The sequence below is a fragment of the Dasypus novemcinctus genome, chromosome 3, assembly GCF_030445035.2.
Source record: "Dasypus novemcinctus isolate mDasNov1 chromosome 3, mDasNov1.1.hap2, whole genome shotgun sequence".
Lineage (NCBI taxonomy): Eukaryota > Metazoa > Chordata > Mammalia > Cingulata > Dasypodidae > Dasypus > Dasypus novemcinctus.
In genome coordinates, this window is record NC_080675.1 from 57120570 (window position 1) to 57138955 (window position 18386).

At 37.5% G+C, this 18386-nt stretch overlaps 1 protein-coding gene across 1 annotated transcript; it reads left to right on the plus strand.

The window, feature by feature from the left end:
• The first annotated feature begins 883 nt into the window (after positions 1-883).
• CNIH1 (cornichon family member 1) lies at positions 884-18243 on the plus strand. Its single transcript, XM_004449317.5, has 5 exons — positions 884-1147; positions 5216-5284; positions 9174-9286; positions 10322-10465; positions 13297-18243. The coding sequence occupies exons 1-5, from the start codon at positions 995-997 to the stop codon at positions 13322-13324; spliced, it is 507 nt and encodes a 168-aa protein (XP_004449374.1). The 5' UTR covers positions 884-994; the 3' UTR covers positions 13325-18243.
• The last annotated feature ends 143 nt before the right edge of the window (positions 18244-18386 follow it).

Here is an 18386-nt window from a genome sequence, read left to right on the forward strand (position 1 = left end):
ATAATAATATCAAATATGCTCACTCCTTTTTTTTTTAAGATTTATTTATTCATTTATTTATCTCCCCACCCCGCCCCGGTTCTCTGTTCTCTGTGTCTATTTGCTGCGTCTTCTTCTTTGTCCACTTCTGTTGTTCTCAGCAGCATGGGAATCTGTGTCTCTTTTTGTTGCGTCATCTTGCTGATGTCAGGTCTCCGTGTGTGTGGAGCCATTCTTGGGCAGGCTGCACTTTCTTTCGCGCTGGGCAGCTCTCCTTATGGGGCGCACTCCTTGTGCGTGGAGCTCCCCTACGTGGGGGACACCCCTGCGTGGCAGGGCACTCCTTGAACGCATCAGCACTGTGCATGGGTCAGCTCCACACCCTAAGGAGACTCTGGGTTTGAACTGCTGACCTTCCATGTGGTAGACGGACGCCCTATCCACTGGGCCAAGTCCGCTTCCCAATGCTCACATCTTTTTAACCCAGCTTCCACAGCTCTAGTTCACCTTTTGCCCAAAACATTGCTGGGGCTCCCTGCCCCCAGTCTCACACTTCTCTAATCAGGGTCATCGTGCGCAGTTGGGTAGTTCGTGTACTGCAGAAAGCTGTCTGGTCAAATGAAATGACCGGGACTGAATTGCCATTCCCTGACCTTTCATAACATCTCTTAGGCATCTGCTTACCGTGTTGTAATACTGTATTGATTTAGGTTGTTTCTGGCACTCTCCTAGTTCTTAGAGAACATTTATTATCGTATTCTTTTTTGTAATTCAAGGGAGAAGCACAGTGCTTGGAATAAATTAGGCACTCATTAAATAAATATTTGTTCAAAGAATAAACTGGAAAGACAAGAAAAATTCAACCGGGAGGACGATGTAAGTGCAACTCAGACTCCGGCCATCAGAGGGCGCCGGCGGACCCTGGCTGGTGCGCAGGCGTCCTGAGAGGGCTTGGCGCCGCGGCGGCGGCAGCTGCGGCGGCGGCGGCGGTCGTGGCTGTGGCCGGGGGAAGTGAATGGTTTTACCCAGAGGGCCCTGCGCCGCCTTTCTCCGCTGCCACAGGCGCTGCGGCTGCTCCTCCCCGGCCATGGCGTTCACGTTCGCGGCCTTCTGCTATATGCTAGCGCTGCTGCTCACCGCCGCACTTATCTTTTTCGCCATCTGGCACGTGAGTAGCCGGGGCCGGGGGTAGCAGGGCGAGGCGGCTGAGCAGCCTCTTCTCGTCCCCGGCTCGCTGAAGGCCCCTGAGGTCGTGCGCCGGGGGATGGGGCCGGGCCCGGGCGGCGCCGGCCGCGCGGGGGAGGGTCTGTGCGCCCTGGGTCCACGGACTGGGGTGCGCCCGGAGGACACGGAACGTGCAGTCGCCACATGTGTCCGCCGTGCGCCGGCGCAGGCCCCGCGCACCGCTACTCCTTCCCGGCTGGGTGGGGCGGCCGCGGTCCAGACGGGCCCGGCCGGGCAGCGCCTCGGACCTTCGGCGGGCAGACGGCCCTGCATCCCCGGGGAGGATGTCAAGGGCGCGTAGAGACCGTAGACGTACTTAGCGTGAATGAAGTTTTCCGAATTTTTAATTATTTAATACAGATTGCCTTTCTTTTTTGGTTTCCGCAGAAGTATGGCCAAACTGAAATAGGAAAATCCTACTTTTGATGAATTTTCAACTCTTTTTCAGCACTTGTGTGCTTTTAGGGTAGAATCACCATTTTTCGGATTCCCTTTTCCGGGTGAACTTTGATGCAGGTTGGATTGATTACTTTGTTTACTGCATCTCCGAGCTTTCCCTCTAAATTATACTTTGACCGTCAGAGTTTCTCAAGAGACAGTCTTCCAAGCCATCTCTATTCTGGGTAACATGATTTAGTAGAGGGAGTTTTAATTTGCTTTTGCTAATGTCAGAAACCTTAAGCTACTCTAGGCCACTTTTATTTATATTGTTCCCATCATGCTGCACAATAGAAGCAAATCCTTACTGTTTCTTGTAAAGAACAAGTAATAAGCTCCCTGTGACATAAATCTACAAGAGATTTTTAGGGATTCCTGTTTCTCTGGCACAAAATTAGAAGCCTCGAGAGAGCTCTGTGGAAATCAACATTCATTAAAAACTTATCTTATTTGCTTTCGTATTACCCATATTGCAGTACTCTTTGGGATATTGGTCTTAATTTGAATTGTTGGGCATTTTCACTCTGATGTAAATTTTTTTTTCTGATGTAAATTTTGAATCAGATTTCATCATGCCTACAACAAGGATTTGTTTTTGGAACACACAAAGGGCAGAGTAATTCGAAAGGCAACACAGTGTCTTGTGCAAAAAAAGTCTCATAAGTAGAGCAGTATCACAAATCCATTCCCTTTTCTTAAAGAATGTGATTATATTTATAATTATCTTAGAACCTGACTGCTTGTATAATAGAAGAATGCTTATGTAGGCTGTTAACTGTGTCACAACTAAATGCTTGTCAATAGGAACCAGTAGGAAGGATGCCCAGCTTCTTTAGGCTCTTCTTTGGTCGAAGAACAATAAAGGAAATAATTTGCGATGCAAACCATCCCTGCCTCAGTAAGCTTCTGATGAAACTGAAATAGGTGGCTCCCTTCCAGCTTTGAAAATGTGTAGATGTGGCTTTAAGTCACTCTCTGCTTGATTGACTGCTCCTTGTTTTCTGGGATGGTGGGAATTCGTAGGAGAGAGCTGTGTGATGGCTTTATTTATTTATTTATTTTTTTCTTTTCCAGTTTTGAATACAGGTTGTGTTTCTACTTTTAAAAGTGGATAATTTAGTTTCTGCTTTGAAATGAATGTATGTCTGAGCAAAGTAGATAATTTTAAGCCCTAGTTTAGAATTAACCAAAAAAAAAATTCTTTTGTACTTCACTAATCAGTGGAGTGCTTTTATGCTTAGGGATTTTTTTTAGTGGTTCAGAGTATTACTGAATTGAGTCCTAAATAGTTTTAATTTTTCTATTATCCACATAACCTTAAGTTTAATTTCTTAGGTAGTTTAAATGTCTTTCAGAAGCCTTGTGGAAATTTTAAGTATAAATTGTAAAAATCCTGATTAAATTAATCATATGAAGGATGTTTTATGCTGATGGTCACATCAGTCAGTGTAGTCTTAATTCATGTATATGCTTGATGCTCTATGGAGAATAAAAGTTGGGAGTACAGAATTTTTTGAAAGCTAAAAATGCAAAAGTTATTCCCAAAAACATGTATCAAAATTGATGTATCCTGAATTGTGTAGTTTGGCATCTTTAGAGATTTAGGGTGAAAGGAGGTCCCCCTTGGGGGTTGCACAGCAACTTTTTCTTTTTTATTAGTTTCATATTTATGCAGAAAATTTTGTGAAAACCTTCTCTAGCTGCAAACCACTAATTTTAGAATCTTTCCAGAAGCGTTTGAAAACTAGCTTAGAGCACTCACAAAACAGAAACCCATTCATCAACATTGTTATTAAAAGATCCCTTGAAGGCACCTGAGGAAACTGTCCCATCAAAGAATGGTTAGTTGTAAAAGATAGGTTTTATACTCGACTGTTAACTTGGATCTTCTTATAGACAGAAAATTGTATTTGTAATTATTGTTCTCGTTTTGTTCTTTATTATTAAAATGGATTTGGACTATATTGCAGCTAATGTCAGGTAGCTGACTAATAAGTGTCCATAAGTAAAAAGAAATTTTTTATTTTTAACATTTATATGTGCTACCCTAGGACTAGTTTTCTTCTTTCCTTTTCATGAAGCTAAGAATTTTAATAGGGAAATAAACCAGCATATTAAAAGCTAGAAATACTTTACTCCACTTATTGATTGTTGATAATATTGAGTAACAGTGTCTCACATAGAAAGATACTACTGCTAACTCACCCGGGGAAGCCTTGGTTAGGTTCTCTGTTCCCTTAGTGACCAGGGACAGGAACTAAAATGGTTTTCATATACACTTGGTGCTATTGACTTTGTATTCTGACATGTAGGTTAACACCCCAAAGTGATATGTAGTCCATATTTGGATTTTTAGTTCATTTTGACTTGTAAGTTCTGTGTTTAGTTAAAGCCACTTCTCCCTTCAGAGTGTGGGCGAAAGCATTCTTGCCATTTATTTTAAATGAATGATATTTTCCCCCTTGCCACATCTATAACTCTCACCATAAGAAGCTGGCCTTACCCAGGCTTACCCTTCTTCAGTCTGTAGTTTGATGACCACATGGGAAGACCAGCATGTGATAGGTGTGGAACACCAAAAGGAGATCAGGTTGATCACTTACGGTGGCCTCACAGGGTGGCTGTTGGTTCTGTGGTGCCTTTGTGTGAATTAGGAAAAGATGCCTCTTGGGGCAGAAGCATTAGAAAAACTCCCTCCTGAATGGACACAGCCCCTGAGGGCAGGCCTAGTGACCAAAGGCAGAGGCAGTCTCATGCAGGGTGCTTGGCTTGGCCCCAGGTGCATGGGCTGGATTTGAGCCCCACCCAGCTTCTCAGCCGGGTGCATGTGTCCTGTGAGGGAACTGCATGACAATGTGACGGTGCTGGCCATGAAACTTGAGAATCCTTCAGCATTCCTCTCTTTTGAGGCCATTTATTGCATTTCCAAACATACTTAAAGAGGTATTTGTGCACAGGTGGAAACAAATTGAAGTGTATGAGTCTGTCTCTAATGTCCACCCTGAGCACTGTGTCAAACATAGTCCTTCTCTGTGAGGCGCTCAGTCTAGTAGGGAAAACAACCCTGTGCATAAATACTCTGCTCCAGAGTGAGAAATGCCGTGTTGGCAGCATTTTAAAGCCTTGTGCTGGGTGGAGATGTAGGCAAGGGTGCAATTATTTCTTCCCAAGGGAAGCAGGAGAATCTATGGAAAGGAGTTCACCTAGGAAAGGGGTTTTGTAGAGTAAAGAGGAGTTTGCCAAATAGTTGTGTGTAGTGGGGGGAGGGGAGGCGGGGAATAATTTCAGATAGAGAAAATAACTTGAAGTGAGGCATTGGGAAAGTTGAAAATCCAAAATATTTATCACAATGATGTCAGTTCATTTTAGTGATGAAATAAAAGTTTTTCAGCTCCCTTGAATCTGATTCCTTTTTTTGTTTTTTAGCATAAATTGAGTTTACTGTAAATTGATACATGTAATGTTGGTGCACTTTTGTGTTTGTTAATGTTATTCAGTAATTATCTGATGATGTGTCAGGTTTGTTGATTTTTTTAATTAAAGTGAGAGATCCTAACTATTAATTTTATTTTAGATTATAGCATTTGATGAACTGAAGACTGATTACAAGAATCCTATAGACCAGTGTAATACCCTGAACCCTGTAAGTTATAAGATTTATCTTTAGATTTTTAAACAATTTTTGCTTTTGACTTGATGTAATTTGAAAATGGCCAATATTCTCAGTAGCATCATGTATTTGTACTTTTTGAAGTAGGCAGAATTAAAAAAAAATTTTTTTTCCTGTCATGCTTGACTATACTGACTATTAATCTGCTGGTGATCTTGTCAGCTGTCATACTAACATTCTTCCAATCTGCTTTTTACATTGTCGGCCAAAGACAGTTGAAAAGGTCAAAAAGATTAAAAGAGTCAAAATTGCATTAAAGGTGTGTACTGCTTTTTAGTTTAATGTTTTAATGCTACGTTCATTTTCATGGGGAGGGTTAGGGCATTTGTATATGTAATGTTTTGTTCAGTGTGCTTGTTCATATATGCCTGTTGAGGTTTATGATTTCATGAATTTTCTTGTTTTCTGTAAATGTTTGCTTGCTGGCCCAGCCTAGTAGGGAAAGCTGTTATATGCGTATGCCTTTTTTGATGTTATAGCCATGGGCGCTTCTAGATTATATTATTGGTGCAATGTTGTTTAAAATAAAATGACTTTAAAAGACAGTGAGATTATTCTAGGATTGTGATTTATTGTAAGGTAGTGTGCAAGTGAAATTTTAGTATGGGCTTAACTACCATATCTAGTTTTATCTCTTGTTATGTATATCTTGGAATTAATTTAGTCATTTGGCCAGTGTTTCTGAGATAGCTCTTTTTAGGCTCTGGAGTCTTGTAATAATTGTTGTCCTTTGGACTTATGCTGCCTGGATTTTGTAGATAATAATTTGTATACAAATGTCTACAAAGTTATTTCTAGTATATATATCCACTTTAAAATTTCTAAAACAGACCTGTCTTATACTAAGTTCTCTGCTGTGAAGGATTTAGTTATTATGTGGCTCCATTGTACTTAGTGGTTGTACGTATTTTTTTACTTCATTTAGTGTACTCATTTAGCTCACAGGTTTGATTTTGCCTCATTGGTCAGAAAGTCAAAGGTCATTTGTAAAGGAAGCAGCGGGTACGTGTTTAAGAAATAGCATACAGTAATGCATTTTTTCAAAAAGATCACTTAGTGAACATGAGAACTTGTGTTGTATATGTTAGTTCCATAAAACTATATTGCCCTTGTATGCTAGAGGCATTTTATGGAAGAGCTTCTATAACGTTTGCTACTTTATCATTGTTTCCCAGATAAATATGATTGATGGTATAGATTTCAGTTTGTCGTCAGGAAACTATTACCATAAGATGTTTGTGATAGATAAAATTAAAAGTAATAATGTACAACTTGTTCTTTGCTTTAAGAAACAAATTATAGACGATGAATCTGCGTTCTCATTGGAAATAACATGTTCATTGTAAAAACGTCCTAACCTTAAAAATTGAAACTAATTGTTAACCAAGAAATTAATAAACTGAAATTTCTCCTTTGGCAGCTGTTTGTTAATAGTATTGTCTTCTTTGGGTTTTCATTGCTTCAAATAGCCTAACGATGATTAATGATAGTTGAAATCATTTGAGGGTTTTCTTGGGTGCCAGGCTCTGTGCACTTCTCATGGCAATCCTATGAAGTAGATATACTTTTATTCTCTTGTGTAGGAGAGGAAAATTGAGGTTTAGAGAGTTTAAAAACTTTGCTCAAGGACACTTAGTTAAGGTGAAGCTGGAATTTGAACCCAGGCAGCCTAGTTTTTGAAACTCAAGCTCTTAAATATTCCTAATTTGCTGTGAATTAAAGAGGGACTAACTTCATTTTAACATGTAATGTGTGATTTCTGGCTTTACTTAATATTCTTACTTAGAAGAAATGTATGCAGTAGGTTTGGCAAGAAGTTTTTATACCAGCACAAGTTGTATTTTGGGTAGGGTGCCGATAATTGGCTTAATAAAAGTGCATCTGACAGTTTTCCCTATTTTAAACTTGTTTTGACAATTCTGCCAAAGTATGGGGGAAGACAAATACCATTTTTAAAAAATGTGAACTTTAACAAAATAATATTATGATTTGCATGTTTAAATCATTTCAGCCATGTTTGCATGAGATTTTTTTCTGGATACTAGCTTTTATGTGAATCTTGGTTCCTAAATGGAATACTTTTTGTGCCACTTGGGAAATCTCATCTTTAAAAGAAAGATTACAGAAGACTTTTTTCATGAGAGATGCCTAATAAACATTTTTTTTTTTTTGAGGGGAGGCAGGGTGTGTGATGTTTGTTTTATATTGAATTGGTAAAATTGCAGATGCTGTTTAATATCACTATTATTAAAGTATTTTGTTCAAGAGCAGTGATGACCATGCTTTCAAAAATCATTCTTTCCCTATACCTCTGTATGTAAATTTAGAATGACACCCTGATTACTAATACATATTGTTAGATATCAGTTGGCTTTAGAGGGCTGAGATAGGCTTCTTGTATTTTAAAGAAAAATCATGTATTTTAATTTGTATTATAAGTAGTGGTTCTAGTATAATTCCTAACAAAATGCATATTTTTCTTGGTTTGTACTGGTTTTCACCATTAAATTTCAAAGATTTCCTGTGGATGTCTTCTTGTTTAGGGACTGCAAATTGTTTGATCTTAAATGGTTGCTGATTTAGAGGTTCATGTAATTTACAGGTTTTTGTATAGGTATGCAGAGTTTATCTTTTGTTATTTATTATATTGCTTAAGTTTGTAGAAAATATTTGATTAGTGGTATAGATTAGTTGGTTTTACTGGAATTTCATTTAAAATAGTATTCATTTTTAAAAGTTTGCCCTACTGTTTTAAATTGGAAAAAGTAATTTGGGAGTTTTAAATATGGGCTTAATTGTGTGGTATGATTATATTATTTGAGAAACTGACTTTGCAATTGTGACCTTGCAGGAGGTTCTTTGGCTGAAACTTGCAGTGAAAACTTTTGGTATTTTTATTTTTCAAAAACCAGTAGGCTGAAATCCTTAGTATGAGAAAGATAAAAGAATGCATTATTTTGCTTATTTTGGAATAGAATTATTGAACTCTTGGTCATTTTATAAAAAGTCAAAAGAAAAAAGTATGTTCCTTAAGTTAAAATTTTTTTATCCTCACTTAATACTTCTACCTACTATCAAAAGATTTGAGTTCTGAGTTTTGATAGTAATTCTGAAAATAATGCTGTGTCTGTAGCATTTCATTGGAAAGCAGTCTTAAATGGAAAGGCCATGTAAGAATGGGAGCTTGGAAACCTGGAAAAACTCTAATTTCATAATTAAGAACCCAGTCTTTTCCCTCCTACCTTGCAGAAAGCACATCATTTGCATTTGTGCACATTAGTGTACTTTTCCCCCCGACTGTGCTGAGATTACTGGCTGATTGGCTTCCCACTGAAAAATTACTTTTGTGGTAACGTGATGTGGTTTGCTAACTATTGTTGTATATGTAGTATTTCTGGTTTCTGTTAAAAGCTTAAAAACACTAATGTGTTAAATCTAAAGGGGTATTTGTTTTTTGTAGATTATTTTATATCATGTTGCATGTGAACAGATGCCTCATTTTTGTATTTTTATCATGTGTTGAATGGTGGAAAGAAAAAGTGTTCCAGTTGATTAGTAAATAATTGAATTTGAACAATCTGGGTGGTAACTTTATAAAACCTGTTGTTCTGAAAATTGAGTTTTAAATTTGAAGTCATAGCTTATTCTTTTAGTAAAAGCTAGATTCTCTGGTCAGTTTGCTTGTAATCCTGCTTTTGGTAAAAAGTTAAATATGGAAATAAAACTCAGCATCATCTATAACTGTAAGAAAACAGTGATTTTTCATTACGGAAATTTGGTTGCCACCTACTTTCCAGATTAGCATTTGTCAGTAGATTTACTGTCAAGGCATTTTGATAACTGACTTATGTTTTTCTTCCAGCTTGTACTTCCAGAGTACCTCATCCATGCTTTCTTCTGTGTCATGTTTCTTTGTGCAGCAGAATGGCTCACACTGGGTCTCAATATGCCCCTCTTGGCATATCATATTTGGAGGTAATATTTAGATAAACTTATGATAATTTTCTTAATTAAATCTTAATTATACCATGGTCAGTGTGCTCATCTTATATACTAGCTGCCTAAATGAAAATCTGAAAATTAGTTGGCATTTATTGTAAAATTCAGTGGATAAACAAATAGCTGTTTTAATACTACCTTTTATGGAGTTTGCTTTCTTTTGAAAGGGATTTTTAGAAAATGAGGTAAAATTTATATACATGCAGAAGTCTGACATGTATAGCTCAATGAATTTTTACTCCCTTATACTCCCTCCCAGTCAGTTTTTGTCCATGCCTCCTAAGGGAAACCACTGACCTTTACCACCTTGGATTAGTTATGCCCATTTTTGAACTTGATATAAGTCAAAATGTACAGTGCTTGTCTGACTTTGTTTTCCTTGTTTATTTTATGACTTTAAATAAATTTGGTAAAAGATAGTCATATCTCATCACTCTTCTAATAGTTACACCTGATCTGTATAAGTAGATTTAGTTTTTGTTGCTTTAAATAGGCATGTCAAAATCTCACTGCTCTTGAATTTTAGGAAATATATACTGAAGAAGTATTTAGGAGTAAAGTGGCCTCATGTCTGTAGTTGACTGAAACAGTTCAGAAAAAATATATCCATATGTAGAGATACAAAGAAGGATAAAGCAAGTGTGGCAAATATTAACATTGAGCATATCTGGGCGTGAAGGGTTCTTGCAACTTTTCTGTTACTCTAAAATTATGTCAATAGAGAAAGTTAAAAGAAAAATAACTTCCAGTTATTTTTCATATTTTTTGTTGGATTCCTGAAAATGTAGGGGAGACCAGATGTGACTTGTTCAGCTGTCCAGTTCTGGTCATTCACAGGCTCCAGTTTTAAAATGAAAATGATAAAAGGAAAGAATTCCACCTGAACTAAGTTTGCTTTCCTATGTGGGTCACCTCTCGTTGTAACAAATACCATTTGAGAAGAATAACCCTCCTTCCCACCCTGAAGGGTTCCTGCCCTTCTGAGTGGCTAATAGACTGTGTTTATTCCAGGTATATGAGTAGACCAGTGATGAGTGGACCAGGACTCTATGACCCTACAACCATCATGAATGCAGATATTCTAGCATATTGTCAGAAAGAAGGATGGTGCAAATTAGCTTTTTATCTCCTAGCATTTTTTTACTACCTGTACGGGTAAGTTAAAAAAAAAACAAAATGAAAATAGGAGTTTGTGTTGCTGATGAAAAGGTTTGTAAGCATGGTTGTCTTAACATCTTAAAGTCTACTGAATACTTCAGTTTCCTTTCTAGTGGCGGTAATTGGTAATGGCACAGTACACACCACCAGAGACACACTCATTCAAGATGACATACTAGGTATAGAAGCAGAAACTTTGGCCAGGGATGCTACTTCCTAAGTTTTCAGACACATTCAGTCAGTTGAAGGGCAATTCTTATTCTCTGCAGTAAAGTGATGGCAGTGAAAGCATACTGCTATGTGAGTTTGCCAAAAAGTTTCTGCTTGACTGCAGGTATCTTTTCTGAAATTGTATTTAATTTTTTTCCTTATCATTCTTCATAAACTGTATGTGCTGCCCTTTCTTTTCTGCTTTGCCTGCTCCGAATGGAATGAATGAAGTGAATATTTCTTACCTTATGTGGCAGTGTTATTATTGATTTTTCTCCTTTTATACTGTGATGGACTCAAACACAGTTCAGAATGTCTCAATCTTGGTACTTTGACTGTTTTTTTTTTAAACAAATCAATTTTATTGATACATATTACTAAAGCATAAAGCCGTCCAAGGTGTACAATCTGTAGTATTTGATGTAATCACATATCGGTGCATTCATCACTTCAGTCATTGTTAGAGCACTTTCATTATTCCAATAATAGTAAACAAACAAAACTCACCTCTTACTCTCTATTCTTTTTTTTTTTTTTTTTTTTTTTTTAAAGATTTATTTATTTATTTAATTCCCCCCCCTCCCCTGGTTGTCTGTTCTTGGTGTCTGTTTGCTGCGTCTTGTTTCTTTGTCCGCTTCTGTTGTCGTCAGCGGCACGGGAAGTGTGGGCGGCGCCATTCCTGGGCAGGCTGCTCTTTCTTTTCACGCTGGGCGGCTTTCCTCACGGGCGCACTCCTTGCGCGTGGGGCTCCCCCACGCGGGGGACACCCTTGCGTGGCACGGCACTCCTTGCCCGCATCAGCACTGCGCATGGCCAGCTCCACACGGGTCAAGGAGGCCCGGGGTTTGAACCGCGGACCTCCCATATGGTAGACGGACGCCCTAACCACTGGGCCAAAGTCCGTTTCCCTCTATTCTTCCCCTGCTGTACATAGCTATTCTTTTTCCTTCCCTCTAGTATATTTGTATTTATATTTTGTAGAACCAGTCTTATATATGCAATATCACCCATATTCATCTTTTACATGAGGTTTTACTATCTTACACAGTCCCATGTTATGGTTTTTTAGCTTTCCTTCTAGGTACTATTGACTTTTGGGCTGGATAATTCTTTATTTTGGGGGATTGTGCATTATAGGATGTTTAGCAACATAACATCCCTGGGTCTTTCACTATGGATACCAGTAGCACCTCTTTTCCTGGTCTCTGGAATTACCAGATGTTTCGTGGAGGGTAAAATCACCCATGATTGAGATCCACTGCTCTAGGTTTACTGTACATGGAGTAGAATGGCTGCGTGTTAAAACTAGAAAAGCACAGTTAATGGAATTTTTCTTGAAGTTATATACTCTTTTCGTCTTTTATTGATATGTATTCAACAGAGAGTTGGAAAACAAAAGAAATATTAACCGTATAAAATGAAATTGTGTAGTAATTAAGCTTCCATTCCCTCTCTTTTTTATTTGAAAACTTGCTGAGTATTATGTGATAACCTTATATTTAATTTCTCTTTACATCATACAAGTTTCCATGATAAGAAAGAATGAATAACGTATTAGACTGAAACTTAAGGAAAAGGTATTTTTATGCTTTCTGAGGTTATAACTGGAAAAATGAATATATTAGTCAAATGTCACTTAAAAGAAACAAAGATACTGAATGGATTCTGAAAAGTGAAATTCCATGTCATTCTTATTTCTTGTTAATTTTCATTTTTTAAAGTTTCTGTAACAAATGCATAGAACAGTGCTGGCACATAGTAGATGCTTAAAATATATTTGTTGAAAGAAAGAAAAAAATCAATGCATGAATAAATGATAAAAGTTGTAGACGGGCAGTTGTGGGTAGATGTTCACTAGGACATTCATTTCCGTTTTAAAATTGTCCATCAAATTTGTTAGATTCTTTGCTTTGTCTTTCCATTTAGAGATAAAAGCTTTTGAACCATAACCTTATAACTTTCGTACACCACTGTTTATGTAGAATTGCTCCTGGCAGTTTTTAAGCCTAAATTGAATGGTTACTGCTTTTAATTTTGCTTGTTTGTCCTCCTTTTTTTAGCCTTTTTTCAGCCTTGCTGCGTTGCCTGGAGTCTTTCTTTAACGGGAAAGTTCCTTACTTGACCATTCCCATCTATGAAACAAGGATAATAGTAGTACCTACCTCCTAGGATTGCTTTGAGTGTTAAGTGAGGTATAATGTACATGAAAGACCTAGCAGAGGGCCTGGCACCAAGTGAGCCCTCCAGAAATGCTAGCTTCTAATATTAAACACACCTCCAGAACTGTGGTGTTTTGGATTTCATCTTTAAGCCCTGATTCCCCAGTGTGCCTTCAGCTGTGCCATTCTACTTACCAAAATTGGAAAGGAAATTCTTCTTGCTAAAATTGGGAAGGAAATAAGGGACAACTACAGCATATGCACTAAGCCAAATTTTACCTTAGGCAAAAATCCAAAAATGCAAATTAAAGTCATATTTGAATTTGTCATTTGTTTTTCTACTTTCTATGATAGTACAACACCACAAACTTGATTACTATATAAAGCAGGCAACTTTTCGGTGCTATTAACTTTTATAATTAAGATTGTTTGAATTAACAGCCTTTTTCTTCTTTACAGCATGATCTATGTTTTGGTGAGTTCTTAGAACAACACAAGAAGAATTGATCCAGTTAAGTGCATGCAAAAGCCACCAAATGGAGGGATTCTATCCAGCAAGATCCTGTTTCCAAGAGTAGCCTATGGAATCTGATCAGTTACTTTAAAAAATGACTCCTTATTTTTTAAATGTTTCCACATTTTTTGCTTGTGGAAAGACTGTTTTCATATGTTATACTCAGATAAAGAATTTAAATGGAATTACGTATAAATTAATATAAAATGATTACCTCTGGTGTTGACAGGTTTGAACTTGCACTCCTTAAGGAACAGCCATAATCCTCTGAATGACTGCATTAATTACTGACTGTCCTTAGTCCATTGGACGCTTTTGTTATAGGAACTTGAGGGCTTATTTTGGTTTTATTGAAATGCCACCTACTTATAAATTAGTAGATATCAGGTGCTTCTGATGAACTGAAAAATGTGTATCTGACCTATGGAAAACATCATGAGTTTCCTTGTCTATCATGTAGATGATTATATATGGATACATTTACAAAAATAAGAGTGGAATTTTTCTCCCCTTGACTTGAATATTATCCCTGTATGTTGCATGAATGAGAGATTTCCCGTATTTCCATCAGAGTAATATACTTGCTTTAATTCTTAAGCATAGGTGAGTATGATATAAAATATATATACTGAATTACTTGTGAAGAATGCATTTAAAGCTATTTTAAATGTGTTTTTATTTGTAAGACATTACTTATTAAAAAATTGGTTATTATACTTACTGTTCTAATCTGGTGGTAAAAGTATTCTTAAGAATTTGCAAGTACCTTAGATTTTCAAAACTGAATGAGAGAGAACATTGTATAACCATCCTGCTGTTCCTTTAGTGCAATACAATAAAACTCTGAAATTAAGACTTACTTTCAGTGCATTGTGTTAAAGATTACAAATAGCTATTTCTTAAACTTGCTTAATCTATAATAAAGACATATATTACAATTTTCTAAAAAAAATAGTTGAGTATTACATTGTAGTTTTTTCTTAAAAATGCCATGCTAGTATCTGAAAAGGAAGATTTTTAAATGACCAAGTACATTACCCTCTGTTGCCATTTGAGAGTGATTTCATTGATTGATTTCATTGAAACCTATATTTCATTGACAAGGTTCATAAACACTGATGTAACAGCATCATTTTTCTTACCACTTTAAAAAATTATTGTGGCACTTAAAATGTTTTAAATACTTTTTTCCTGGTTTGAAAAAGCAGGTTTTAAAGTAAGGTATTTGTAAACCTCCTTGTGTTTTTGCTGCTTCTTGTAAGGCAGGTAAATTATGGCTTGCATGTTTTCAAAAGTATCCTTGTGCTTCATTTGGCATGAGGAAGTTAAAGGAACTGAAAGTAGTTAAGTGGTTCAGAAGTTTCTGAACAAAGGATCAAAGAAAGAAAACCACTAAGTAGAAATTTCACATAATGACCAAGGGAGTTTATGGATGTTTGTGGGCCTTTTACTGTCAGAACTCCTTGAATTAGATGCTGTTTTATTCTCTAGTAGTGAAAAAGTGCTTTGAAATAACATTTCCCCACTTTTGGGTGAATAGCTGTCACTGTTCTGGGATTGGGTATGTGGGTGCATATGTAGAAGAGGATGTAAAAGTAGGAGAGTGAGGAGAGTGAAACCATTTCATTATGAGGAATGCTTTAAAAACCCTGTGTTTTATAGTCTGGAGAATGCCTGGGGGGATCTGACCATCAGTTCATGCAGTAAATTATTGAGCACTTGCTTTGTGCTTAGCATTGTGCTAGACACTGAAGATTCATGCTTTTTTGAATATGAGCAGTTCCTAGTCCACCTAATTATATTAGCACCCACACCTCAGTCCTTTCTTGTTCACAGGTGCTTTTGATCATGAGCTGCCTGGTCAAGCTTTCTATAATCCAGATGGGTTTTCCTGGGTCAGCTATTTTAGGGTTCCTGTCAATGTTGTCAGAAACCCTTGCTGTACCTTAGCAAACACTGCTTACCTTTTTAAGTTTTAACAAACATCCTTTTTTTTTTTAAGATTTATTTTTTATCTATTTCTCTCCCTCCCCCTCCAAGCTGTCTGCTCTCTGCTTCCACCTGCTGCATACTCCTCCGTGACCGCCTCCATCCCGATCAGCGGCACTGGGAATCTGTGTTTCTCTTCGCTGCATCATCCTGTGTCAGCTCTCTGTGAGTGCGGTACCACCCCTGGGCAGGCTGCACTTTCCTTCGCGCTGGGCGGCCCTCTCCACCGGGCACACTCCCGGCGCGTGGGGCTCCCCCATGCAGGGGACACCCCCTTGTGGCAGGGCACTGCCTGCGTGCATCAGCACTGCGAATGGGCCAGCTCCACAGGGGCCAAGGAGGACCTGGGCCTGAACCACGGACCTCCCATGAGGCAGGCGGATGCTCTATCCATTGGGCCAAGTATGCCTCCCACAAACATCCTTTTAATAGTCTAGTTCAGAATATTCTTTAGGATTAATGGAAAATTTACTTGTCATTTGTGGAAGCCACTTTCTCAGTCTTCAAACATTAGATAATATAATCCTCAGTTGATCCTCAAGGATGATTGACAGTGAGGTTCACCTATTGCAATTTTAGGTCCTTAGTTCTTAGGTATGTAATTGACAGAAGATTGAGTACCTGGGTGCTCTCACAATATCTACCCACTTTTGCTTTTTTCCAACGTTTTATGAAATTAGATCGCTTACCAAGAGAAGGCAGAAACAAATGTTTTCATTTGGCAGTGACCCACTGTTTTCCTTCCTCTGAATTTATTTGTTCCTCTCATTAATCTGTTCTGGGTGGCCCTTGCTTTACTTTGTTTATTCTTGCAGGTACAAATGAAGCATAGTCAGCCTGAGAATGTAATCCTTTCCAGTTTTTATCGTATTGCTCCCTGAGCCGCTACAGTTGTTTATTTAGGTACTATATGCTTTAACTTCTCTATCAGAGCTCAGAAACCATCCCCCCATTTGTGCCTGTGGCATTGCATCTAGTGTAACACACTGTGGTTACTTCTCTATACCAACAAATTCTGAATCTGAAATCTCACATAACAATACATATATTTAACAATTATTCTATTGTGTAATAATACTATATCATGCAATTATGTTCCTTTAGTGCTCAGAATGTGTAGGGATAGAAATTGTAGTTGAATACCCATGTCTAAGTTTTATCAATGATGTTTGATGATTTTCACACTATCTGATATCCTCTGCTCTTTCCTGGATCTAGAGTGTGTGGTTCCAGGCTATAGATAAACTGCTAATTTGTATGAAGTTTGAATCATTTTTCATGGTAAGGGGAGGTGATAGGAAATGACCAGACAACTATTTTTTTTGAGGTATTGGGAGCCAGATATGGAACCTCTGGGACCTTGTATGTGTGAAGCTGGTGCTCAACCACTGAGCCACATCAGCTTCCCTGAATTGGTTGCTTTGTTTTGTTTTTTTTCCGGAGGCACCAGGAACCAAACCTGGGATATCTGATGTGGTAAGCAGGCACTCAACTGCTTGAGACAAATCCATTCCCCAAGACAACCCACTTTTGACATGGTATTATTATAATATAGATTTTACCATGAACCTACCAGTCAAGTTCAAATACTCAGACATTGGTCTTTCACACAGTAACAAAGTATGCAGCAATTTGTCTGCAGGATGTGTCTCTTTCAAAGCCTGTTTAATGTGTTTCACCTTGGGGACCGATGCTATTTGTTCTCATAGAGCTCTTCTCTGGTCCCCAAATCAACATATTTTGAAAATATGTCGAATGTTTCTAGAAAGATAGTTAGTTGCTCTTTGAAATTGGCAAAATAGTTTCCTTGTACATTTCTGTTTATGAGTAGTGTTTATGTTTATGAGTAGTGTTCACTGAATATTATTGCCAGGGTACAAATAGTGGCTTCTTTGTATCTCCTGTTCCTTGCAGGGGTGAACTTTGATCTTTAGGTCTGCTTATAGCATAGTGTGATATATCAACCCTATTCAAATAATCTGTATTTAAAAGTATACACTGAGTTTACGTACATCATTTAACATCCACAGTATGCATCTCTCAGTAATCAGTTGTTACAGTATAATTGTAAATCAGAAATACTGATGGCAAAAATATTTTAAAAATCTTTCTAGAGAGGAAAAGGATAAAAATATTGATACCTTGTGCCTAGCATTGTTCATGAAAGATACTCACATTCATCCTTTTTGGAAACTACTAATAAACTTATTCTCAAATAGTTTTAAGCTCTTTTGCTCAAGCCTATTCTTGATCTGCACACAGACCAGCAGCTAATGTGTCTCTGGTACTAGTAAAAGGGCTGAGAGAATGGTTCTAAACTAATATTCCATGTTGGTGCTGAGAGAAAAAACATGATTCTATTTCTGGATATGTTGACCAGCTTTCTTGTCATAATTTTATTTGACTAAAAGTAAGAATTCTAAAGCTAAATGGATAAAATGAGTAAATTACTGCTGCTTGTTCTGCTGGATTTGGAAAACTATTAACCACATAGGGTGATTGATCTGTGGGTAGTAATGAAAGTTTCATTCACATTAATTTTCTTAATGCACATTGTGGAAGTGAGGTAGAGAACACCATGACATTCAAAAAATGAACCGCACCTCTCATTATTTTTTTTGTACAATGCTTTTTCTAAATATTTAAATTTCTTTGGCTATCATATTCATATTTTCTGGAAAAGAAAATTTTCTTAGATTGATGACTAGGTAGATTTTAAAACTGCTGAGAAACACAGAATATAGCTGGCTTTCTGTGCCCATGGTTTGTTGAAATCTAAGTTACCTTTATTGGTAGTGTACCACCATCCAAAGAAAATGCCCTTAAAAATTCTTACCTTACTCCTGAAAGCTTGCTTGATTTATTTTGCTTTTGTATATTTAATAAAAACTGTCTCAAGTGTTTCCTTGTGTAGTTTATGGATAATGTTTGAGTCTGTTAATTCAGTTCAAATGCAGCTAACTCTGGCTTGTGTGTGGTGAGGACTGTAGATTGTCTCCCCCCATTGTTTTGGGAGATGTCACATAGGTTAGGCAGAGGCATATTT